The following is a 27500-nucleotide window of genomic DNA, read 5'->3' as shown; positions in this document are numbered from 1 at the left end:
ATAGCTGTAGACGGGAGCGTAACGGATTAAAATAGGGGCATTCAATTAAAAGGTGTCTGACCGTCCACAGCTGAGAGCAGTGGGGACAGAGTGGGGGAGGATCACCGCTTAAAAGATGTCGATGGCTAAAAAGACAGTGCCCTATCCGGAGTCTAGCTAAAATTACCTCCTCCCGACGACGCGTTCGGGAGGAAGAGGTCCAAGCGCAAGGAAAGGCTTTCACTTCCCACAATTTATTGTGGGGAAGTGTTGACCAATGCGCATGCCATAAATGAGCAACTTGGCGACATAAACCGCTCCGTAGATCGGTAAACGGAAGAGACTGAATAGCTGGCCGAGGAAGAGAGACTGCAGCCTTGGCCGCTATATCGGCCGCCTCATTCCCACAGATACCAGCGTGTCCTGGGAGCCAGAGGAACGCCACTGAGACGCCCCCCAGGTGGAGCAAGCGCAGACAGTCCTGAATCCGGTGGACCAGAGGGTGCACAGGGTAAAGAGCTTGGAGACTTAGGAGAGAGCTGAGAGAATCTGAGCAGATTACGTACTGTATCCGCTGATGGTGGCGGATGTAGTGGACAGCCTGGAGAACAGCGTAAAGCTCCGCAGTATAAACCGAACACTGGTCGGGAAGCCGAAAGTGATTTGGGGCGTCGCCAACAATATAGGCACTCCCTACACCTAACGATGTTTTCGAGCCATCGGTGTAAATAAATGTGGCTTCCGTCATTTGTGCACATAGAGCAGCGAATGCCCGACGGTAAACAAGTGTAGGGGTACCATCCTTGGGAAATTGACATAGGTCTCTGAGCAAGTCGATCCGGGGACGGAGCCAGGGCGGTGCTGTACCCCAAGTTGTCAAGAAGGTTTTAGGAAAGCGGAAGGAGAGAGAATGGAGCAGTTGATGGAAGCGGACTCCCGGGGGTAGTAGGGAGGAGGAGTGGCCTGCATACCCGACATCAAAGGAGGTGTCGAGAAAAAGGTCATGGGCTGGATTAGCAGGCATGGAAGACAGATGGCTAGCATAACGACTCAGAAGGACTGCCCGCCGATTGGACAGCGGAGGTTCAGCAGTCTCAGCATAAAGGCTTTCCACACGGCTGGTGTAAAAAGCTCCAGACACTAAACGTAATCCACAGTGGTGGATAGAGTCGAGACGCCGAAGAATAGACGGCCGAGCAGAGGAGTAGACTATGCTTCCATAGTCCAATTTCGAGTGCACTAAGGCGTGATAGAGACGGAGAAGGACCACTCGGTCCGCTCCCCAGGAGGTACCATTCAGGACACGGAGGGTGTTAAGGGAACGCAGACAGCGAGCCGAAAGATAGGAAACGTGGGAGGCCCAGCACAGTTTTCTGTCAAACATAAGACCCAAGAATTTAGCGACGTCGGAAAACGGAAGGTTGACAGGACCTAGATGTAAGGAGGGCGGAAGAAACTCCTTACGTCGCCAAAAATTAACACAAACGGTCTTACTGGGTGAGAAACGGAAGCCGGTTTCGATGCTCCACGAGTGGAGGCGATCGAGACATCCTTGAAGACGTCTTTCAAGCAGGCTGGTCCGTTGAGAGCTGTAGAAGATCGCAAAATCGTCCACAAAGAGGGAGCCCGAGACATCAGCAAGGAGACAATCCATAATTGGATTAATGGCGATGGCAAACAGTACAACACTCAGCACGGAGCCCTGGGGTACCCCCTTTTCTTGGGAGAAAGTACGGGAGAGAGTAGTGTTCACCCGCACCCTAAATGTGCGCTCTGCCATAAATTCGCGAAGAAAAAGGGGCAGCCGGCCTCGAAAGCCCCAAGAGAACAGTGTGCGGAGGATGCCTGTCCTCCAACAGGTATCATATGCTCTCTCCAGATCAAAAAATATTGCTACCGTTTGGCGTTTCCGGAGAAAATTGTTCATGGTGTAAGTGGAGAGAGCAACAAGATGGTCAACTGCAGAACGATGCTTTCGGAATCCGCGTTGGGCAGGTGTTAAAAGACTGCGGGATTCCAGCCACCAAGCTAAACGGTAATTCACCATACGCTCTAAAACCTTACAGACACTACTCGTGAGAGAAATGGGGCGATAGCTAGAGGGGAGATGTTTGTCCTATCCAGGTTTCGGAACGGGAACGACAATAGCTTCCCGCCATCGCCTGGGAAAGGTACTGTCGGTCCAAATTCGATTGTAAAGGCGAAGGAGGTAACGCAGGCTATGGGTTGATAAATGCAGCAACATTTGGACATGGATACCATCCGGTCCTGGGGCGGAGGAGCGAGAAGAAGAGAGGGCATGTTGGAGTTCCCGCATGGAGAAAACAGTATTGTAGCTTTCGCGATTTTGAGAGGAGAAAGCAAGATGTCGCACTTCCGCTGCACGTTTCTTCGGGAGAAACGCTGGCGGGTAATTTGAAGAGCTCGAAATCTCAGCAAAGTGCAGACCCAATGAGTCAGGAATTGCGACGGGGTCCACTAAGGTATCATGCGCGACAGTGAGCCCAGAGACCAGGGAGGAACTAGGCGCGCGTGAGAACCGTCGAAGCCGACTCCAAACTTCCGAGGAGGGAGTGAAGATGTTAAATGAGCTAATAAAGAATTTCCAGCTTGCCTTCTTGCTATCGCGGATGACGCGACGGCATCGCGCACGGAGCTGCTTATATCAGATACAGTTTGCCAAAGTTGGATGGTGACGGAAAATGCGAAGAGCACGTCGCCGCTCACGTATTGCGTCACGGCATGCCTCGTTTCACCAAGGAACTGGGGGGCGCCGGGGCAATTCGGAGGTGCGTGGTATTGAACGTTCCGCAGCTGTGAGAATAACGTCGGTAATATGTGTGACCTCATCGTCGACGCTGGGAAAGCGACGGTCATCGAATGTCGCTAGAGACGAAAAGAGTGTCCAATCGGCTTGGGCAAACTTCCAGCGTCGCGAGCGCATATATGGCAGTTGAGGCTGCAGTCTAAGAACACATGGAAAGTGGTCACTCGAGTGTGTATCATCAAGGGCGAACCATTCGAAGCGCCGAGCTAGCGGAACAGTACCGACCGCAAGGTCCAAATGAGATAAATTTGTCGTGGAGGCAGACAAAAATGTGGGGACCCCAGTGTTGAGGCAGACTAGATCCGCTTGGTGGAAGACGTCTAGCAATAGTGAGCCACGTGGACAAGGATGTGGAGATCCCCAAAGCGGGTGGTGGGCATTGAAGTCCCCAACCAGCAAATAGGGGGGTGGAAGCTGACCAAGAAGATTAAGGAGATCAGCTCGTGCCATTGGTGTGGACGATGGAATGTATACCGTACAAAGAGAGAACATGTATCCAGAAAGGGAAAGACGGACGGCGACAGCTTGGAAGGAACTGTTTAAGGGGATTTGGTGATAATGGAGAGTATCGTGGAGAAGAATCATGAGTCCTCCATGGGCTGGAGTGCCTTCAACAGAGGGGAGGTCATATCGAACGGACTGAAAATGAGGGAGAACAAAGCGGTCATGGGGACGCAGCTTTGTTTCCTGAAGACAGAAGATGACCGGCGAGTAGGATCATAAGAGGATCGACAATTCATCCCGATTGGCTCGAATGCCGCGGATATTCCAGTGGATAATGGACATAGGGTGAACAGAAAATGGAGGAACGTGACCAAGGGTGCTGTCAACTCAACGACTGCTCAGAGCTTGCGACCGACAGCATGGAATGGCATTCAGTCGAAGGCAGAAGATCCTGATCCATAGGTTGGTCAGGAGCAGCTCCAGCCACCAAGGATCGGCCAGTTGACCGGCCACCAGCAGTGCGCCTCGGCGACACAGAAGACGGCCGAGGGCGATTTCCGCCAGGTGGTGCTGTAGATGGGACACGCCTTGGCGGAGAAGGAGAGGAACTGTGTTTCTTCATAGCCTTCTTGGAAATATGATGTTTAGATGAAGGAGGAACCGATGGTTGTGAAGTTGCGGTACGTAAAAACTCTTCACGAGAATGCTCTTTTTTCGAAGACTTGGCGTCTGACTTTTGGGCTCGAGATTTAGCAGAACCCGACGAAGGGTGAGCCATAGAGTGGGCAGGCGAAAGAGGTGAGGTTGAACGGGCGATCTTTGCGCTGGCCGATCTGACGACCGTGGTACTAAAGGTGAGGTCGCAAGTCTGCGTGGCCGCCTCCTTTGTTGGCCGAGGAGAAGCAAGGACAGTGCTGTATTTTCCTTTCTGAGGCACAGTGGGCTGTCGACTGGCGAGTAACTTTTGAGCAGCAAAGGTCGACACCTTTTCCTTCACTCTTATTTCCTGGATGAGTTTTTCGTCCTTAAAAACAGGGCAATCTCGAGAGGAAGCAGCGTGGTCACCCATACAGTTGATGCAGCGAGGGGATGGAGGTGGACAAGCACCCTCATGGGCATCCTTGTCACACGTAACACATTTGGCCGGATTGGAACAGGACTGGCTGGTGTGATTGAACCGCTGACATTGATAGCAACGCGTAGGGTTTGGGACATAAGGGCGAATGGAAATTATCTCATAGCCTGCTTTGATTTTTGATGGGAGTTGAACTTTGTCAAATGTCAAGAAGACAGTGCGGGTTGGAATGATGTTCGAGTCAACCCTTTTCATAACCCGATGAACAGCTGTGACGCCCTGGTCAGACAGGTAGTGCTGAATTTCTTCGTCAGACAATCCATCGAGGGAGCGTGTATAAACGACTCCACGCGAGGAATTTAAGGTACGGTGCGGTTCCACCCGGACAGGGAAGGTGTGGAGCAGAGAAGTACGCAGCAATTTTTGAGCCTGGGGGGCACTGTGTGTTTCCAACAACAGGGTGCCATTTCGTAATCTGGAACAAGACTTTACAGGACCCGCAATTGCGTCGACACCTTTCTGAATAATGAAAGGGTTGACCGTGGAAAAGTCGTGACCTTCGTCAGACCGAGAAACAACAAGGAACTGTGGCAACGATGGAAGAACCGTCTGTGGCTGAGACTCAGTGAACTTACGTTTGTGAGCAGACATAGTGGAAGGTGAGGAAACCATTGCGGAAGAATCCCCCATGATTACCGGCGTCTCCGATGGCGCGCTCCTTCCTTGTGGGGGCCCTCACCGAGGGCACACCCGCCTTAGGTGATTGTTTACACCTCAGGTCACACCTCCCGACAAGCGGACGGAGGGACCAATCGGCACTTTCGGAAGGTATCAGCTCGGGTAATCACCCCTCCCTGGGCCTGGCCGTTACCAGGGGGTACGTACGTGTCCTACCTGTCTACCCGGGGCGGGGAATTACGCGTTACCCCGTCACCGGCTACACATGGAAGTGCGTGGGTCGGCCTTCAGACACGCACAGGGAGGAAGAAAGACAGGGAAAGGAAAGAAGAGAGGTCTCAAATGCCGCAGCGGAGAAAAGGGTAAAGAGAAGAGGTAAAGAGAAGAGGTAAGGGAAAGAGAAGGACGAAGAAAGATGAAGACAAATAAGCAAGGAAGGCGAAGAGTGCGGTACATTTACAAGCGTCCGTCTCCGGACGTAGGCACAAACCATACTCCCAGAGGGGGAGAAAGGGAAGGAAAGAGCCAGAGGTGAGGGGGGGGGGGGGCGAAGATGGGGGATGGGGAAGGATATGGAAAGGGGGGATATGCAGCCCGGAAAAGAAGGAAGGCCACATTAGCTCGGGGCCCCTTGCTCGCTACACACGTATCCGCAAAAGAGTTGTGGATCCCCTGGGGGGTCCATTAATGATGAACATTGCTCTTGACGGTACATGATTCACAATATTATCTGTTCAGATTATAGTAACTGAATATGGCACCTTGCTAGGTCATAGCAAATGACGTAGCTGAAGCAGGTCCGACGTATACTATCGGACCGCAGCCGATTTAAAGGCTACCACCTAGCAAGTGTGGTGTCTGGTGGTGACACCACAAAAGATTCTCTTCTGTTCTATTCCCCTCCCCACACTCATCCTAGTTCCCTGCCAAGCTATTCCCCCACCGAGCCTCGTATAGTGCTGCTCGAGACTGTGGAACGTGTACTACAATATCTTCAGAGTGCAAGTCAGATGTAACAACAATGACAACCACAACCGATACATAAATAAAGTTCACAATCATGATTCGGTCCAATTCTTTAACTATTGCTTACCCCACGATCTACTGACGTCTGTCATTACTATCTCCTGATGAGTCTCGCCACTATAATTTACAGTCAACCTAATACGATTTATTTTGTTAATTAGAAATCTAATTCTGGATTAATTTTCCTCTCTTCTCATCTGAATGTCACCATGTTCTAAAGCTGATTAAAAGTTGGTAATGTTTCACCCATTGTTCTAATACACGAACAGCAACTGAATTTCTCACTTGCAATGCACTTGATAAATCCTTCCAGTCTCTCATAATCAAATAAAATATTGATCTGGGGTCAGAATCGAGTAATGTTTTTTGAAGGACAACATTTCCGCTTTTGAATGTTATGTTTACTTAAAAATTAGTATTAATGTTTCTATCGGGAAACCTCGAGACTCTTTCGATGCAAATATCATTTGCCCGGCACTGCCCTTCTGAATTCTTCAAAATAAACCTGCACGTGACCTCAGCTAGCAAAGCTTCATCTGTAAATGTAGGATACCCTCTATATACTCTATTAAACAATGTTAAAATGTTAATCTCAGCAGCAACAGTTTAATCTGCCAATATTACTCGATCTCATATTTTCTGAATGGCAAATTTGGAAAAAAAAACCTCATCTTATAATCAGGTAAATACAGCAGTTACCTACTTGATGGGTCACTTACGTAAAAGCCAGAGCAGCTGTTCCGGGCGGTATTTGATCGGGGACGGACATCCTGAGTTCCCGCAAGTGCTTCAAGCTTCCGACGGTAGTGAACGCCTTTCTGGCCGAGTTGCGGACTATGTCGTACTCATAAAGTTACAGACGTTCCAAGCTGTCGGCATATACCGGCAGCAACTGTATGACGTGCCTGTGTAACAACAGAAATGGGGCTCGTGAAAATTATTCGTCTTCTGTCACATTTGAGGAGACCACACAAACGGCATACACTATATTCCAATTCCAAATTAAGGGTTCTTATTCTGCATTTGTAACATTTCTGTGTTCGACTGTCACCTTTACATCACTTGCCACTGAAATACGACATCATTACTATTACCACCACATTAATTTGCATCGAAAGTATACCTGTGAGGGACAGATTGCGTGGGTATACATCAGACATCGTGGTGAGTGTCAGGGCACTGGGTACTAGGCCTTCTGTTGGGTACAAAATAGTCTTTCCGCTCCCAGGATTGGAATGACTCCTTATCCTCTCCCTTAAAACCCAAATCCTTTCGTCTTTCCCTCTCCTTCCCTCTTTCCTGACGAGGCAACCGTTGGTTGCGAAAGCTAGAATTTTGTGTTTATGTTTGTGTGTGTATCGACATGCCAGCGCTTCGTTTGGTAAGTCACATCATCTTTGTTTATATATATATAGGTGCCTATCAAACTGCCAGCGCTTTCGTTCGGTAAGTCACACATCTTTGTTTTTAGATATATTTTTCTTTCCCTCTCCATCCCTCTTTCCTGATGAGGCAACAGTTTGTTGCGAAAGCTTGAATTTTGTGTGTGTGTTTGTTTTTTTGCGTGTCAGTGCTTTTGTTTGGTAAGTCTCATCATTCCACGTGGGAAAAATATATCTAAAAACAAAGAAGATGTGACTTACCAAACAAAAGCACTGGCAGGTCGATAGACACACAAACAAACACAAACATACACACTAAATTCAAGCTTTTGCAACAAACGGTTGCTTCGTCAGGAAAGAGGGAAGGAGAGGGAAAGACGAAAGGATGTGGGTTTTAAGGGAGAGGGTAAGGAGTCATTATAATCCCAGGAGTGGAAAGATTTACCTTAGGGGGAAAAAAGGACAGGTATACACTCGCACACACACACATATCCATCCGCATATACACAGACACAAGCAGACATTTGTAAAGGCAAAGAGTTTGGGCAGAGATGTCAGTCGAGGCGGAAGTACAGAGGCAAAGATGTTGTTGAAAGACAGGTCAGGTATGAGCAGCGGCAAATTGCAATTAGAAATTAGCGGAGATTGAGGACTGGCGGATAGTGAGAAGAGAGGATATGCTGAAGGGCAAGTTTCCATCTCCGGAGTTCTGACAGGTTGGTGTTAGTGGGAAGTATCCAGATAACCCGGACGGTGTAACACTGTGCCAAGATGTGCTGGCCGTGCACCAAGGCATGTTTAGCCACAGGGTGATCCTCATTACCAGCAAACACTGTCTGCCTGTGTCCATTCATGCGAATGGACAGTTTGTTGCTGGTCATTCCCACATAGAAGGCTTCACAGTGTAGGCAGGTCAGTTAGTAAATCACGTGGGTGCTCTCACACGTGGCGCTGCCTTTGATCGTGTACACCTTCCGGATTACAGGACTGGAGTAGGTGGTGGTGGGAGGGTGCATGGGACAGGTTTTACACCGGGGGCGGTTACAAGGGTAGGAGCCAGAGGGTAGGGAAGGTGGTTTGGGGATTTCATAGGGATGAACTAAGAGGTTACGAAGGTTAGGTGGATGGCAGAAAGACACTCTTGGTGGAGTGGGGAGGATTTCATGAAGGATGGATCTCATTTCAGGGCAGGATTTGAAGAAGTCGTATCCCTGCTGGAGAGCCACATTCAGAGTCTGATACAGTCCCGGAAAGTATCCTGTCACAAGTGGGGCACTTTTGGGGTTCTTCTGTGGGAGGTTCTGGGTTTGAGGAGATGAGGAAGTGGCTCTGGTTATTTGCTTCTGTACCAGGTTGGGAGGGTAGTTACGGGATGCGAAGCTGTTTTCAGGTTGTTGGTGTAATGGTTCACGGATTCCGGACTGGAGCAGATTTGTTTGCCATGAAGACCTAGGCTGTAGGGAAGGGACCGCTTGATGTGGAATGGGTGGCAGCTGTCATAATGGAGGTACTGTTGCTTGTTGGTGGGTTTGATGTGGACAGACGTGTGAAGCTGGCCATTGGACAGGTGGAGGTCAACGTCAAGGAAAGTGGCATGGGATTTAGAGTAGGACCAGGTGAATCTGATGGAACCAAAGGAGTTGAGGTTAAAGAGGAAATTCTGGGGTTCTTCTTCACTGTGAGTCCAGATCATGAAAACGTCATCAATAAATCTGTACCAAACTTTGGGTTGGCAGGCCTGGGTAACCAAGAAGGCTTCCTCTAAGCGACCCATGAATAGGTTGGCGTACGAGGGGGCCATCCTGGTACCCATGGCTGTTCCCTTTAATTGTTGGTATGTCTGGCATTCGAAAGTGAAGAAGTTGTGGGTCAGGATGAAGCTGGCTAAGGTAATGAGGAAAGAGGTTTTAGGTAGGGTGGCAGGTGATCGGCGTGAAAGGAAGTGCTCCATCGCAGCAAGGCTCTGGACATGCGGAATATTTGTGTATAAGGAAGTGGCATCAATGGTTACAAGAATGGTTTCCGGGGGTAACAGACTGGGTAGGGATTCCTGGCATTCGAGAAAGTGGTTGGTGTCTTTGATGAAGGATGGGAGACTGCATGTAATGGGTTGAAGGTGTTGATCTACGTAGGCAGAGATGCGTTCTGTGGGGGCTTGGTAACCAGCTACAATGGGACGGCCGGGATGATTGGGTTTGTGAATTTTAGGAAGAAGGTAGAAGGTAGGGGTGCGGGGTGTTGGTGGGGTCAGGTGGTTGATGGAGTAAGGTGAAAGGTTTTGTAGGGGGCCTAAGGTTCTGAGGATTCGTTGAAGCTCCGCCTGGACATCAGGAATGGGATTACCTTGGCAAACTTTGTAAGTAGTTATAAAGGCACATTTGCATGCCGAGCGTGAGTTTCCTTGGAAACGCGAGATATTAATTAAATAAATAATCACTGACAAATAAATAAAGCCTATGGCACACAACTGCAGCGCTGTGTCGCTGATAAAACAAAAGCACAATTACGTTACTTGTATGTTTGATTAAGAAGAGGGAGAGCTCTGGTAGAAGTGGTGCGAGAAGCACGTATTTTAGTTTATTGTCTGGCACACCGCCATATTTCATGTTATAGAAAATTACTGCGAGTTGCAACCATACTAGGCACTCGATTCTGAAAAGAATTTATATTTATAAAAGTAAGTAGGATTATGAACTGTAGGCTTATTCATTGAATATATCTGATTTAACTAACTGTGTAATTTTTTGTTTAGTAGACAATCACCTCTGTACGACGTTTTGGCATGGCTGGCAAATTATTGTAATATTGAGATTTAGATTATGAGTCCGCACCTACCGCAGCAGTCTTTGGAAACGATTTAATTACGAAGTCCGATTATTTCAGTTTTATTTCACGGTCAACTACGAGTAACATTGCCTTTACGAAAAAGCCATTGTCAAGCGTCTGATACCGAATAATTAAAACCTGACGACTCATAGGAGAGACAATCATACAGATAAAATAATTAATATTTTATTTAATTTAATTTATTTTATTAATTTTATATTGGCGACTGCGTGTCGGACTTGTTATTTTGTCATTTGTTACATTGTTCTCTTTGTTTCATGTGAAAAATCAACTTTCTGGACCTGGACTTGACTATATGAGAAATAACAAAAATCAGAAGATATTTGCCAATTATAAAATTTTGCAGGAAGACGCAAGGAAGCTTCCAGCAAAATAAGGTAAGACGCAGCATCTTTGCATTAGCAGGCTTGACCAGACGTATAATTCAGTGTATTAGCTTTTCAGTAGATTCTGTAGTGTTTCTTTTCCGCATAACAGCTTCAGTGATAAATTCCATTCTCAGTATTTTTCCTTAAACAATAACGTATGCAACAATACCAATACACGAGTGTACAATATGGCCGACTTCTGTACGATATCACGTAACATGGCCAGCAGCCATTACCAATAATCTCAAATTCAGTTTATATTTTTAAATTAACAGACAGCCATTGTTGCTACGACCGATTCATGCTCAACTGCATTTTATTTTAAAATCAGTGTCAAATATTTTCTTGAAACATATATCACGTGTGGCATGGTAATAACTAGAAAACAATACGCAAAAATGGAACAGCAAAGACGTACTATTCAGACGCAATCCGACTCGGACGAGAGACAAATGTTAGAAAATGACTTTACGACAGCAACCGGTAGTGACGATTCATCAAACATTGACGCAAGTGTTGACGAAAATTTTGACAATAGGCCTTCCACCACAAAAATTTCAAAGTCTCAATCAGAGCCCATGTTAATGCATGACGTCACGTCTAATGACGCGACGGGGGCAGAGACCTTGCAAACGGTAAACATTGCCGACATGTTACAAATGCTAATGAAGCAAAACGCCGAAAACATGGCAACCTTACAGACGCAAAATGAACAGTTAAAGACACAAAATGACGGAATCAAATCTGATCTCATAGCACTCAAGACAGGTAATGACACTTTATGTAAGCGTGTGGAACTTATAGACGCCACACTGACCAAACAGATGACTGAACTCAGCGCTAAATTTTCCCAGCTTAATACGAGACAAGAAAAGACAACTGACGTAGCACTTTTACAGACACAAGTAAAAAACCTTAATGTCACGTGTGAAGTTCTTACTGAACAAATTCAAACATATCCTTCAGTACATGACAACCTTGAAAAACGAATTACTGACGTACAGAATAAATTTGACAATGTTGAACAACACCTGACTGACATCTTACAATCTGATGCCACAGCTCATTTTCAAAATATTAATAAAGAATTTCATGATTGGGTAGTCAACAAAGACTTGATGCTTGCGTGAAAATTTACCAACAATTGTGCACGACTCCGTAGCGCAATACATTACTAATAACAAACAGCTGATCAGTGCCGCAGTACAATCCGTCACTGCACCCATGAGACAATTCACCGATCGACCACAGTCTGAATGTAACGAAAATATCAGTCAAAATGCACAGTCCAGGAACCAATATACATTCGAGTATGACACACACATACCGCACACGACAAACACACAAGAACAAAACACACCACGACTACAACACATACCACGATGTGCAAACACAAACACAAGCTATTATTATGGTAAACCACAGCAACATTATCGTAATTACTCGCCAGCTGGACATAGCAGTAATTACAGTGGGACAAATCCATATCATAATGCAAAGGAAGACGAAAGCTTAATGAAACACAGGCAATTTCAGATTTTTATCCCAGAAAAACGAACCATTCATCCGGTGATTTTTCTCAAATCTTTTAGTAACGCATATCCACGCACTTGGAGTGACCGGAAAAAGATTTCATATATTGTCGGTTACATCCAAGGCGATGCAGCTGTCTGGGCATACAGTCAAGCTGACGTATGTACCACGTACAGTGAGTTTGAGCGTGCTTTTCTGAGCAAATTCTGGTCGCAATCCGTTCAGGAGCGACTCAGAAGACAAATTTTAGAACCTGAAACTTTTAACAGTAAAAATGGTAACTTACGCAGATATTTTGAAAAATACTTGAACATGGGACACTTTTTAGACGAACCAGTCGCAACGCGAGATATACTCCGTGCGTTGAAGGCCAAATTGCCTTTCAACATTAAAGAAAAACTCCTACATATCCCGGATGACGATTCAGATTATTTTTTAACAGCTTTAGATTCGGTTGACATGTTACTTGAAGATCAGCGCTTCGCGCGGCAAAACAGCAGCCACAATGTTTACACTAGTGGTATGCAAAACATGCAGGCTCGCCAACACAATTCTGGCGCGCCCACAGTTGGATACGCGGTACAACAAAAACAGCAAACTCACATGCCGTCTCAGTACGGAAATCAAAATCAACACGCGTATTCCAATACAAACAATAGTTACAACAGTAATAACATTTCATGCGGCAATCCATACAAAAGGCACCGCGGTAATAACTACAACGGTAACAACGGATACAAAGGTAATAACAAAAACACAAACAGAAATAGAAATAATAATAACTACGAGCCAAGACAGCATCAAGGTTGGACTCGTAGCGATCAGTACTTTCATTCAAACTCTGCTTTACCACAGCAGCCACCAGGTCAAAATTGGAGCATACTTTACGACCGACAGGTAAGTTATAATGCGCAACAGCAACAACAACCGCAGAAGTTTGGAGATCATAATAGGCAATATCCGAATGTGAATATAATAGAAATGACACCTGATGCACAACCTCAAGCTGTGTCAGTACCTAGTACAAATGCTAATCCAACAAACTAGAAACAGTCACTACTTTGCCCCAGGTCGTGGCTGAAGAATCCTTGGGGGGCGGCTTCAATGTTAATCAGTTATTTGACATCACACTTGAACAACGGAATAATGATATGCCGAGTAATTCTAAACAAAAACTACCTGTTTTATTTATAAGATACAACCACAATAACAATATATCAGATGAACTTTTACAAGACAGTACACAATGTCGTTTAAACACAAATGAAATCGTTTTAGCATCTACTACTGGTGTAGTAGGTGGGATTCCAACTACTATTATCCTAGATACAGGTGCAGCTGTGAGCGTTTTATCTTTTAATTTTTATAAAAAGATGTGTGAATTGGAACCTGTGCCTGAGTTTCCTGCCCAAAACTGTAAAATAACTACTGCACTAGGTAATAAGTCATGTAGGGTTACGAAGCAAGTTTTTGTAAACGTTAAAATAGGTAATGGAACCGTACAATGGCCATTCCTGGTTGTACAAAACCTTGTGACAAATTGCATATTAGGAATAGATATTATGAGCGAGAAGGAATGCATTATAGACTTCTCCAAAGGTAAATGTATTTTAAATGATAAAAGCAGGGTAATTATTATTGATTTGGACAGGAGAACTCTAAAGCATGACAAACACTGTACAGGGTACAAGGTTCAGTTAGTACTTGACAAAGACATTCAAGACATGCAAACACACTCATGTGACGCAGAGCTAATGGACTTGAAAACATTGCTTGATCATAAGATAAGTGAAGCTACAGCTCTCAGTGTACATGAACGTATAAAACTACAGGAAGTGTTATCCAAATATTTACAAGTTTTTACCAAACGATTAGGTGTTATCAACACGTATGTATACAAGATTGAAGTTAAGCCTCACAAGATCTTCTACCATAAGACATATAACGTACCGTTATCTCAACGACCTGCTGTGTGGCAAGAATTAAAACAAATGTTAGACTGGAAGGTCATTGAACCATCCACCTCACCTTACTGTAGTCCTCTACTTGTTGTCAAAAAATCAAATGGAAGCATTAGGTTAGTGTTAGACGCACGAGCTATTAATGAAATAATTTTACCGGTTCACACAAAACCTGAAAATTTAGAAGAGCAATTACAGAAATTTCTAGATGCAAAATATCTTTCCACAATAGATCTCGCTAATTCGTTTTGGCAGGTGGGTATCACTCCTGATTCTCGGAAATATACTGCATTTATGTTCGGGGGGCGAACCTATCAGTTTTGTGTTCTACCCTTCGGACTGAATGTCAGCTCTGGGGTATTCATTACAGCCCTGGATACCGTGCTTGGCGACGATTTAGTTGAGACAGTCACACACTATGTAGATGATATACTGATAGCTACACAATCCTGGAATGAACACGTTGACACACTTCAAAAAATTTTAGAAAAATTTGCACAAGCTGGAGTCACAGCCAATCTTAGAAAATCAAAGTTTGGTTGCAGTGAGATAAAGTATTTAGGACATATCATTAATTCACAGGGCATACGTCCGGATCCCAGTAAATTAGATGCTATCAGAAACTTTCCTAGCCCTCGAACTAAAAAGCAGTTAAAATCATTCCTTGGGCTATGTTCATTTTTCAGACGTTTTTTGCCACAACCACTTTTGAACAGTAAACATCTGCTAAATCTACTCAGAAAGAATCAAGTTCGGATCTGGTCGGAACAGTGCCAGAATGACTTTAATACAATTAAACATGCTTTAGTGAATGCTAACATATTGAGCCATCCAGATTTCAATTTAGATTTTTGTATGACTTGTGACGCTTCACGTACTGGCTTGGGCTGTTGCTTATTTCAAGTTGTAAAGAATAAAGAGGAGGAACAGATAAGAATTATTGGGTTTGCGAGTCGCACTCTAACTGAATGTGAGCGTACATACTCCACTACTGAGTTAGAAACACTTTCCATAGTATGGGCATTCAAGAAATTCAATTATTATTTATTTGGATAACATACAGTAATTTACACCGATCACCAGGCCCTGACATTTTTGTTAACTTGTAAACTTGTACATCCTAGACTATCACGATGGGCAGTTACACTTCAGAACTACTCTTTTGAAATTAAGTACATAAGAGGTAAGGACAACACCATTGCAGACACTTTGTCTAGACTTCCACAAGGTATGAATGATACCAACAGTGACTTAGAAAATATAAATGACTACAGGATTCTCTTAATGCAAGACAAGCAGTATCACCAATATTATATTGATATGTGCAGAAACATGGCTGAATTACAAAAATCTGATCCTCACTGGTATAAAATAATAACATTACTGGTAGAAAAACACAATCATCCTTTGACTAAGTATTACAAGTTACACAATGATGTGCTATTTTACCGCCGACATCCAAATGCTACTAACTGGTGTGTATGCATTCCCAAAGAGTCTGAACGTAATTTAATTTGGCACACACACTTAGTATGGGGTCATTATGGGACAAAAAAAGTGTTTAGCGAAGCTCAGTACATACTGTTATTTTAGCAATATGAGAAGAAAAATTTACAGGGAACTGAAAACATGTGTCATATGTCAAAAATCAAAACCTCAGAATTTATCCACAAAAACAGATTTACATTCTATTTTACCTAGTAAACCCCTGGAAATTATGTGTACTGACATCAGTGGACCGCATCCAGCAAGCTCTGGAGGCGTCAAATATGTCTTAGCTTTTTACGATATATTTTCTAAACATGTTAAACTTTATGCTTTAAAATCCGCCACTGCAAGTGCTATAATACGAAGATTCTCAAGTGAATACCTGACGCACGTGGGAAAACCTAAAGCAATTCTATCAGATAATGCAGCATACTACTCTGGGTACAAATGGAGAAATTTCTTGAAGGACAATAACATTAAAAGTATATTTATTTCGAGGTTTAGTCCACAATGTAACGCGACTGAGAGACTTTTCCGAGAATTAAATCGTTTCATGAGGACCTATATTTCATCAAAACATACTAATTGGGTGTCCTACCTAAGTCTTTTTGAAGACGTACACAATAACTTAAATATTTACGATACAAATTACACACCTAACGAGATCATGTTCAATTGCAAACAGAACGATCAGTGGATAGAACCATTACCTAAGTTGTCAGACAAGGAAATCACACCTGAACAGAAAATAAAAGAAGTATTGACTACGCTGACACATCACGCACAGATACGAAACAAACATCACAGAAACATAATAAAAAGAAAACAAAAATTCGAGGTAGGAATGCTTGTACTACTTCGTACTCATCATAAATCTGTTGCACTCAAACGACGCAACGCTAAGTGGCGTTTGCTATATGAAGGACCTTATATAATTGTTAACATACCGCACCCTGGTGCGTATCTGTTACAACATCGTAGAACTAACAAAATTATTGGGCTATACGCACACCGAGATCTTAGAGCATTTCATGCTGAATAATGTCAAAGACATACCCATCAAAATATTGCTAAGCAACTCGAAAAACTCTGTTGCTACAACACAGATAATAAGTAGTATAGAAATTTTCATTTCAGCGTTCCAGAGTCGCAGTTGAAGACAGAAGAACTTTTCTTTCAACGCCGCGGCTCCACCGAGAAGACTGAATATTAAAGTAAAATTTATGATTACGTAGCAGTGAATGACATGTTAATTTTTCACGGAACATTTGTTATTGTAGGTACCACTGACTTGGTATGACACCTGACGAACTGACAGACGTCATCTGTGAAGCGATCTTTTACTTTGAGAAATAGATTAGACACACATCTCTCAACACGAAAAGCATCTATCAGTAGTCAAGGCCACACAGACACTCTACACACACGCACAAAACGCGAGGAATCGAACATTTTCTCTCTCTTACTATTTTGAATATTTATTGAGTAGTGAAAACGCCTGGTCTTGCCTACTGATGTAATGAATGTTGTGTCTAACCTATCTTAATTTCAGATGACATCACAAAAAACATCGATAATATCCCAGCAAAACCGCTAAAGAGGATGTAAATATCTGCAATTCATGTAATCAAATGTGACACAATGTAATAACCAATAGCGATGGAAAGATGATGTAAACATGTTTATGTGCAACTGTATTATGTTTATGCTAAGAAAATATGTGACGTGTGTATGTATAATTACTTTTTTTTTTTTTAACTGATGTATCATGTAAAAATTTGAACAAAACGAGTGCCAAAAAGACATTGCATAGTGAACCTCTGTTCACGGACATTAACGAACATTACTAACTCTGCAACTACGCAGAAACCTATGTGAAGGAAACGGTTAATGCCATTCATTATGCATCGTACCTATGTAAACGCGATGAACGATTCCCTTGATTAATAACTACGAACATTTAGGTGAGCTATATTCAGCAAAAAAAAACTGAAAATGTGAAGCGAATAATTCGTGCATCGTCTAGTGACATTACTACAGTACCCAACTTCAAGATGTTAACTGGATTAAATGGACACAAAGTGCCTGTCCAGAAAACAACACGACGGGTGGAAGAATTTTGGTTGGAACTTCAGGGAATTTAATGTTCTCGAAATGTGACGGACACGCTTACCTGGACTGTCCAAGGATCGACGCCAGCTATGTGCCGTCCGAGGTTCTGCAACCAAGCTTCCACGGAATGTAAAAAACGAACTGCACGTGGACCAATTACTCGACGGGTCACGTCTGATCTGTAATTAGCAATGCTTTTACTCACTACGAACTGCATCACAACGACTATAATGGAAATAGGAAATGGACACGCTTATGTATTAATCACGTTGTTATACAACGATGTTACTGTGATCAAAAAACTTTACCACGACGATACTAACCTGTAAAAAATTATTGTGCAGCAGATGAATATGAACTGTGATAACGACACGATGTGTATAGGTCAACGCACCTGAAACATACGGACATTTTTCTCTGAAGTATTTCAAAACAATACTATGTAACTAAGAACATTCAACAATCTAAGTTGTATTGTGTTCTAACAAATATTGTAAATTTAAAACTAAGCTACCTGTCATAGAATGTAGTCTTCATATGTAATCTTGGTTGAATATTTTCTTTGTGCAACGACTGAAAAACGCGCGCACACGAACAATATGAACTGCAATACTGTGCCGCGTGATCTAACTGTACGACATAACGGCAGTGCCGCAGTTACACAGACGCTTCAGTGCATGCGCGCACTCTATCTGCCAACATTAGAACTTTTACGGCGCACCCGCGTCATTCAAAGTTGTATATAATGTGTATAATGTAGGTCATGTAAATAGTTGTACATAACTTAGATTTTCTTGTGCCTTTAGGTGAATTGCTCGCCTGCAGGTGTGTCCTTTCGCCTCGCAATTTAGGGGGCAATATAAAGGCACATTTGCATGCCGAGCGTGAGTTTCCTCGGAAACGCGAGATATTAATTAAATAAATAATCAGTGACAAATAAATAATCAGTGACAAATAAATAAAGCCTATGGCACACAACTGCAGCGCTGTGTCGCTGATAAATCAAAAGCACAATTACGTTACTCGTATGTTTGATTAAGAAGAGGGAGAGCTCTGGTAGAAGTGGTGCGAGAAGCACGTATTTTAGTTTATTGTCTGGCACACCGCCATATTTCATGTTATAGAAAATTACTGCGAGTTGCAACCATACTAGGCACTCGATTCTGAAAAGAATTTATATTTATAAAAGTAAGTAGGATTATGAACTGTAGGCTTATTCATTGAATATATCTGATTTAACTAACTGTGTAATTTTTTGTTTAGTAGACAATCACCTCTGTACGACGTTTTGGCATGGCTGGCAAATTATTGTAATATTGAGATTTAGATTATGAGTCCGCACCTACCGCAGCAGTCTTTGGAAACGATTTAATTACGAAGTCCGATTATTTCAGTTTTATTTCACGGTCAACTACGAGTAACATTGCCTTTACGAAAAAGCCATTGTCAAGCGTCTGATACCAAATAATTAAAACCTGACGACTCATAGGAGAGACAATCATACAGATAAAATAATTAATATTTTATTTTATTTTATTTTATTAATTTTATATAGTGTTGTCTGAAAGCTGACGTAGTCCCTCAGCCAGAGATTTATTTTCATTTTCATTTCAGCCACATGTTACACTTTCCACCTTCTAATACCATGTCACCCTCACAACACCTCCGCAACGACCCCATTAAGTTTTACTTACATTCCCTCCGCAAACATGCCTTCGCCCTAGCCAGATTACACTCCCATATTTTATTTTCTCAGGCTTGTCTGACATTTGGCATCACCCCCAAAGGCCTCACACTTAAAGTTCCCATCTCTGGCTGCAACCCTTCTTTCCATCAGTCCCTATACCAGTTCCAAACTGAACAATCCATTGCCCTCACCCACCTAATCCTTCAGCTACACACCCACTCAGCCAATCAACACACCCGTCAACTCCTATCCTTAATAAAAGTCCTCAATCTTTCCTCTCCCACATCCACACCGGCTGTTCAGAGCATCCTCCTACAGGCCAACCGCAAATTGGAACAGCATGCCACCCTCCACCTTAAAAAACTATCCAATCTCCTGGTTTCCCACCTCCGGAAAGGCAACTCACTCATCCTTCACAACCTTTCCAGCAAACCTCAACTTCCTCTCATTGCACACAAACCCAGTCTCTCCCATCTACTCAATCTCCCACTTCCAGCTCCACTCCCTCCAAAACCTCAAAATTCCAATCAACACAATCTTGAACCACAACACCCCAATTCAGTAGTTAACCTTTCCTCCAAACCTCTCTCCCAATCTGAAACCCCTGTCCTATCCAAAGGCCTCACCTTCAGCCCCACTCCCAGATTCAACCAAACAGCCCTCGTCAAAGATTTACTGTCCTACACCTGTACTCTCTGCTGGAAATATCACTTTGCCACGAAGAAAAATGATCCTAATCCTACTCCTAATGATCCAACTCCCCAAGACACTATCCAAATTGAACTCTGCCTGGAACAGTTCCGTCCTCTGTCACAGCGGGACCCACCTCCTCTTCCTCAAAATCACCCTCTCCAAACCTTCCAGGAATTTCTAACTACCAGCCTTGCCTCTCAATCCTTCTTAAAAAACCTTAATCCTACTCCCAACATCACCACTGCTGAAGCCCAGGCTATCTGTGATCTGAAGGCTGACCGATCCATCGCCATTCTTCCGGCGGACAAGGGTTCCACGACTGTGGTTCTTGATCGTCGGGAGTATGTGGCTGAGGGACTACGTCAGCTTTCAGACAACACTACTTACAAAGTTTGCCAAGGTAATCCCATTCCTGATGTCCAGGCGGAGCTTCAACGAATCCTCAGAACCTTAGGCCCCCTACAAAACCTTTCACCTTACTCCATCAACCACCTGACCCCACCAACACCCCGCACCCCTACCTTCTACCTTCTTCCTAAAATTCACAAACCCAATCATCCCGGCCGTCCCATTGTAGCTGGTTACCAAGCCCCCACAGAACGCATCTCTGCCTACGTAGATCAACACCTTCAACCCATTACATGCAGTCTCCCATCCTTCATCAAAGACACCAACCACTTTCTCGAATGCCAGGAATCCCTACCCAGTCTGTTACCCCCGGAAACCATTCTTGTAACCATTGATGCCACTTCCTTATACACAAATATTCCGCATGTCCAGAGCCTTGCTGCGATGGAGCACTTCCTTTCACGCCGATCACCTGCCACCCTACCTAAAACCTCTTTCCTCATTACCTTAGCCAGCTTCATCCTGACCCACAACTTCTTCACTTTCGAAGGCCAGACATACCAACAATTAAAGGGAACAGCCATGGGTACCAGGATGGCCCCCTCGTACGCCAACCTATTCATGGGTCGCTTAGAGGAAGCCTTCTTGGTTACCCAGGCCTGCCAACCCAAAGTTTGGTACAGATTTATTGATGACGTTTTCATGATCTGGACTCACAGTGAAGAAGAACTCCAGAATTTCCTCTTTAACCTCAACTCCTTTGGTTCCATCAGATTCACCTGGTCCTACTCTAAATCCCATGCCACTTTCCTTGACGTTGGCCTCCACCTGTCCAATGGCCAGCTTCACACGTCTGTCCACATCAAACCCACCAACAAGCAACAGTACCTCCATTACGACAGCTGCCACCCATTCCACATCAAGCGGTCCCTTCCCTACAGCCTAGGTCTTCATGGCAAACAAATCTGCTCCAGTCCGGAATCCGTGAACCATTACACCAACAACCTGAAAACAGCTTCGCATCCCGTAACTACCCTCCCAACCTGGTACAGAAGCAAATAACCAGAGCCACTTCCTCATCTCCTCAAACCCAGAACCTCCCACAGAAGAACCCCAAAAGTGCCCCACTTGTGACAGGATACTTTCCGGGACTGTATCAGACTCTGAATGTGGCTCTCCAGCAGGGATACGACTTCCTCAAATCCTGCCCTGAAATGAGATCCATCCTTCATGAAATCCTCCCCACTCCACCAAGAGTGTCTTTCTGCCGTCCACCTAACCTTCGTAACCTCTTAGTTCATCACTATGAAATCCCCAAACCACCTTCCCTACCCTCTGGCTCCTACCCTTGTAACCGCCCCCGGTGTAAAACCTGTCCCATGCACCCTCCCACCACCACCTACTCCAGTCCTGTAATCCGGAAGGTGTACACGATCAAAGGCAGCGCCACGTGTGAAAGCACCCACGTGATTTACCAACTGACCTGCCTACACTGTGAAGCCTTCTATGTGGGAATGACCAGCAACAAACTGTCCATTCGCATGAATGGACACAGGCAGACAGTGTTTGTTGGTAATGAGGATCACCCTGTGGCTAAACATGCCTTGGTGCATGGCCAGCACATCTTGGCACAGTGTTACACCGTCTGGGTTATCTGGATACTTCCCACTAACACCAACCTGTCAGAACTCCAGAGATGGGAACTTGCCCTTCAGCATATCCTCTCTTCTCACTATCCGCCAGGCCTCAATCTCCACTAATTTCTAATTTCAATTTGCCGCCGCTCATACCTCACCTGTCTTTCAACAACGTCTTTGCCTCTGTACTTCCGCCTCGACTGACATCTCTGCCCAAACTCTTTGCCTTTACAAATGTCTGCTTGTGTCTGTGTATATGCGGATGGATATGTGTGTGTGTGCGAGTGTATACCTGTCCTTTTTTCACCCCTAAGGTAAGTCTTTCCGCTCCCGGGATTGGAATGACTCCTTACCCTCTCCCTTAAAACCCACATCCTTTCGTCTTTCCCTCTCCTTCCCTCTTTCCTGATGAGGCAACAGTTTGTTTCGAAAGCTTGAATTTTGTGTGTATGTTTGTGTGTGTGTCGACCTGCCAGCACTTTCATTTGGTAAGTCTCATCATCTTTGTTTTTATATATGTATATAAAATAGAGGGAAACATTCCACATGGGAAAAATATATCTAAAAACCAAGATGATGAGACTTACCAAACGAAAGCGCTAGCACGTCGATAGATACACAAACACACACAAACATACACACAAAATTCTAGCTTTTGCAACCAACGGTTGCTTCATCAGGAAAGAGGGAAGGAGAGGGAAAGACGAAAGGATGTCTCATTTGTGCTGAGCTACTACCATAGGAGTTTTGCTCTCCCAAAATCTAAATCTAGCTCTATGCCAATTAACTGTACCAGAAAGATGAAAAGTGGGTTCATACAAAAAATATAATAGCTCAGAAAAAATGTGCACCTCCATTTCTTCTAGAATTCCTGTGCAAAATTCTTACCTTTTGGTGTGGTCATCAGATGCAATGCTTGCAACAATTCCAGTGTGTATGATTTCTGATGGAGTCAGTTTCCGAACTCACCATATCTCGAGTTGAAAGGTTTTAAGTTTATTGTTCACTCGTGTCACGGATTTCCTAGGGCGCCTTTTGTAAGTTGCGCAGATACCTTTGACATCTTCACTCTATGTTTAAGGATGACCCTCACTTTTCCATTTGCAGATGCGCCAATTTTCTGTGATTTTCAGTGGCACTCGTACATTTGTTTACTGGCAGGCAGCTCTCTGTCAAATTGTTATCAAAATACACATTTCACACTAACAGTGGACTCCGATTTTGCTAATTGCAGCACAGAAAACAAATGCCTCCGTGGTGTCTCCATTTTCCTACGAATGAGCAACAGCAGCACTGCACCTTTAATTGAACTTCTATGTCAACTGCTCAAAAGTTTCCACTTTTCTCTGTCTGGAGTTGCATTTCTATCCTTTATAGTATGTAAAAGATTAATCCCAGAAATATGCCACTCCTCTTTGAATAACCCTGTATTTTGGCAAGTGTAGTCCTTTAAAATGACTGTCGTGTATGAGGCACAGACTGACAAGCCACAGTGGAAGAGATGCGCCGCACTAGCTCCGAATACGAGTAGGTGCGCGATCGAATGCCGGGCACTCGCGGACAGGCGATACCGAGAGGATAACCTAGGCACGTAAAGCGCCGACCCAACTGATTTTTGTAGTTCAGTTAGGCCCTGATCAGTTTGTGAGTTCACCACTATGCAACTTTACAAATCTTAATCTGAGAATGCAGCATTTGCAGTGAACTTTGTGTTTCAGTGTGAAGCTCGTATCTCTGCCTCAAATCTGTTCCTCACTACAGGATAATAACCAATACCAAGCGTCATTGCTTCTGCTGCTGCTGCTGCTGCTGCTGCTGCTGCTGCTACTACTACTACTACTACTACTACTACTACTACTACTACTACTACCACTATTATTATACAGTTATATCACAACCATCATCGTGTATCGGTATTTATCTACATAATTTAATTTCATTTTTGTGAGTTCAATGTATCATTACAAGATATGAAATATGCACTTGTGCTGACATGAATGCATGAACAAAAGGTGTTTATGGTTTTCTTCTCTTCCCCCCCCCCCCCCCCCCCCCCCTCTCTCTTGCCTAAGTGTGAGGTTTACTTTGTTCAGATACTGTTGCCCCATGTGTCAGCGTTATCAACCATCACTGCAAATACATGTGCTCACTGAACACTATCTACAGAAAATTCTATACTGTATTTTTTTTAAATTTTGAGTGCATATTCCACAGGGAGTTATTTTTGTGTGTGCATAACAATGAAACAATGACAGTCCAGGCCACAGTGGTTCCTGATAATGGTTAATTGTGGACAACAGTTAATGTATCACAGGTAAAGGGACTCTGAAGTGTGTAACTGAACTGTAGTATACTGAATTTTTACATCCAAGTGCTGGGACCAGCTCTTGACATACAGTTAAACCCCTGCTTTCACTTTTCAGTGGAATAACACACACACACACACACACACACACACACACACACACACACACACACACACACACACAGCACACACACAAAGTGTAAGTTGCAGGAAAGTGCAAAATACAGGAAAGCATTGGAAACAAACCAAGTAAAAAATGAATAAATTTATCTTACTGTCATTCTCTTTATATTGTTCAAAATCAGAAATTATAACAATCTAAATTTTGCCTATTTAAAAAAAAAACTGAAATAATTGTTTTTGCTTCTTTCTAACAGCAATTTGTTGTATTCTTTTGTTAAACCACATTAAAAGAGCATTTTAATTCTACTGTCAAACTTATTACTGGTAATCATTATAAACCTATGGTAAATAAAACTTGTAACACAATATTGGTTGAAACATTAATGTTGGGAGTCTTTAATAAATGGAGAACAACAGACACAAATAAATGGAGAACAACAGACACAAAATCATACAGCTTGTTGTCGACAAGGAGATCACACGGTTCAGGAACATCCTGGGCGAGGAAGAGGACGGAAATTGCAACATTATGGAGCATCTCGAGGAGGAATATTTACGTCTTACACTAAGTTGTACCGACATAAGACTGCGTGCCTCGTACGGATTCATGTATTTTACACTGAAGTAACAACAATTCGTGAAAGCTCGTTATAGAGTGATGTCTTGTTTGTATAAATGACTGAAATTAAATCAAAGCTGTGGTAATACAAGACAATGAGCAGAAGGAAGGCTGCTACTACAGTCAATACTGTCAGGTCACGATCATCATTCGGGAAGTGCCTCAGCGTGCTTTCCCACCCTTCCAAATACTGCGTACCTATAAACAGGTGGCTGTGGCCAAACATGATGACAATGAAAATCTTACTTACTATGCTAACGCTGTCTGACACGATTATTAACTTTGTGTATAGTCTCCATTTTCTGCTTTGTTCCGAGGTTGACTTTGAGTAGGAATACAATGCACTTTTTGCAGATATCTGCACGAAAAACAAAGTCAAATGTTGTGATAATGTCAAAGAAAACTTAAAGGTGCGGGAAATGTCGTAACACAGAATCAGTGACGACAGGAAAGTACTGAATTCAGAGAATGTGACTCCTGATTGTAATGACAAAAATGAATATAAAAAGCAAGAAAATGTAAAATGTGAGAATGTAAACACAGTGGTTTACTGTATTTATTTTCGGGAGTTTAGCATGACATTCACACGGTCACACTTTCATATGCGAGCTGCAGTAGAAAGCCATTTTTGCCAAATGTTTCACAATAAAATTACATAGTACCAAAACATATGTTCCACTACAAGCTTGCACAGTAGCATGCACAGTCCCCTCACATACGAGTTGCCAAGTTTCTCATACTGTTGCTACTGCGCAGCAAAAAGTAGAAGAGAAGTAAAAGATGACAGAATATTGCTGATGTAAATGGGAAAGTAATGGGCCCAGAATTGTGCCCTGAGGGATAAACATTTCAAAAACTTCCTCTTCCACAGGCTGTGCATACGCAATCAATCGACAGTGGCATATGTTAAATTATAAGTCCCCATTCTGAAATGACACAGTCTACCCATTAATTTCACTACGAAGCCCCATCTACAGACTAATGTGAAAAAAACTGAGAAACCCAAAATGTGCGAGTGAGACAGGTCTGCCGGGTACTACCGAATCACACAGAACTGAACTGGGCACAACTGTTAAATACAGCAGCACTATTAGCTACGAGTGAAAGTAATTACGTAATAAACGTGACAGAAGATGTTTGAAGACATAGATATGTTTACTGAACTAGACCTAGCTTAAAAGCACTGTAACAATAATTAGATGTCTCCTTAACATTTTGTATCTCGTGTCCCTATGTATATGTAACGGTGAAATATGCCAAATGTCTTTTACATAGTGTGAAAAATACCGAACATACGAGAACAGTATTCGTCAAGCAAAAGTTGGCTCGAGTAAAAGTTAGACATTCGTACGAGGAGAGGTAATAGTACTCACCTCGTTCCATCCACCGACCACTTTATTTGTAAGCACTTTAGGGTGTTCTTCTTGGCATTCAGAAAGTACTTCAGATCATCCGTATCGACAGACATACGTCCGAAGTCAATCTCGACCAGTCGGGGGCACCCGTCACCCAAAGGTCTCAGCACACAAGGACGCAGGACGCAAGTCGTCCCCATGTATCTCTCTTGCAGACACAGCACACGGAGGTACTGCAGACGCGACACCGCCTCTGAAAATTTCTCGGTCTTCAGCAGCTCGTCGGGTGCCGTCAGCACGTGTATCCCGGAGCACTGCTCGACCGAGTTCTTCACCGTCTGCAACCGCACACTTCCTGTAGTACAGTAACACTTCTGAGCTAAGGAGTGGGATACACTGAAACAAAAGAAGCACTATTAATGGTCGTTCAAACAGATGCTTTCTGCCTCTTCTGAAGCACCTGACCAATTTCCAGCAACAGAAGTTGCACAGCAGCTAAACAGATGGCCACAGAGGAAGTCAGTAACTGCGGTGAACGAGAGGAAAGCACCCGCACCATCCACGCTCACCAAACTGACTTCCCATCAGCTAACAGGTGTCCTCCCTTCTGATGACTCCCGAGTCAGTTCGTATTGTCGATGTCACAGCTGCTCACACCACCGTGTGTCTTTTTTGATCCCAGGAAACACTCTGAATGGCCTACATTTCAGAACAACTGAACTCTACTCTTCTTCCTTGTTGTTAATTGACTATGTGCCACCCCAGTAATCATATATACATTGAGACAAAGTAGTTACTGGGCAAAAGCTCAATGGATCAGAATGGAAATACATTAGTGGAGTTTCCTCAGTTCAGAAGGAGTTTTTCAGTAAAAAATGCTTACTACCCAAAAGGTTCATTTAGGTCCATTATGGCTTATTTAATGTTTTTTTTTTTTTAGTTGTTTTAAGCTGTAATATGATACCAATGCAACACTTGACCAACATTATTTTAAGAAACAAACTATCACATAC

The 27500-nt window shown here is 43.6% G+C and overlaps 1 protein-coding gene across 4 annotated transcripts in view; it reads right to left on the bottom strand.

The window, feature by feature from the left end:
• The window catches only part of LOC124551248, a 57481-nt gene extending 30801 nt beyond the window's left edge, over positions 1 to 26680 (bottom strand). For 2 of the 4 annotated variants that reach the window (XM_047126244.1, XM_047126243.1), the window contains exon 1: positions 26506 to 26680. In XM_047126244.1, the coding sequence (XP_046982200.1) occupies positions 26506 to 26600 (95 nt within the window). In that variant the 5' untranslated portion in view covers positions 26601 to 26680. Of the gene's footprint in view, positions 1 to 6732; positions 6774 to 17781; positions 17844 to 26505 lie in introns of those variants that run through there. The other 2 variants (XR_006967797.1, XR_006967798.1) reach the window with 2 other exon arrangements.
• Positions 26681 to 27500: the final 820 nt, after the last annotated feature.

The sequence above is a fragment of the Schistocerca americana genome, chromosome 9, assembly GCF_021461395.2.
Source record: "Schistocerca americana isolate TAMUIC-IGC-003095 chromosome 9, iqSchAmer2.1, whole genome shotgun sequence".
In the NCBI taxonomy this organism is placed as follows: Eukaryota; Metazoa; Arthropoda; class Insecta; order Orthoptera; family Acrididae; genus Schistocerca; species Schistocerca americana.
This window is presented reverse-complemented; position numbering and strand designations above follow the sequence as displayed.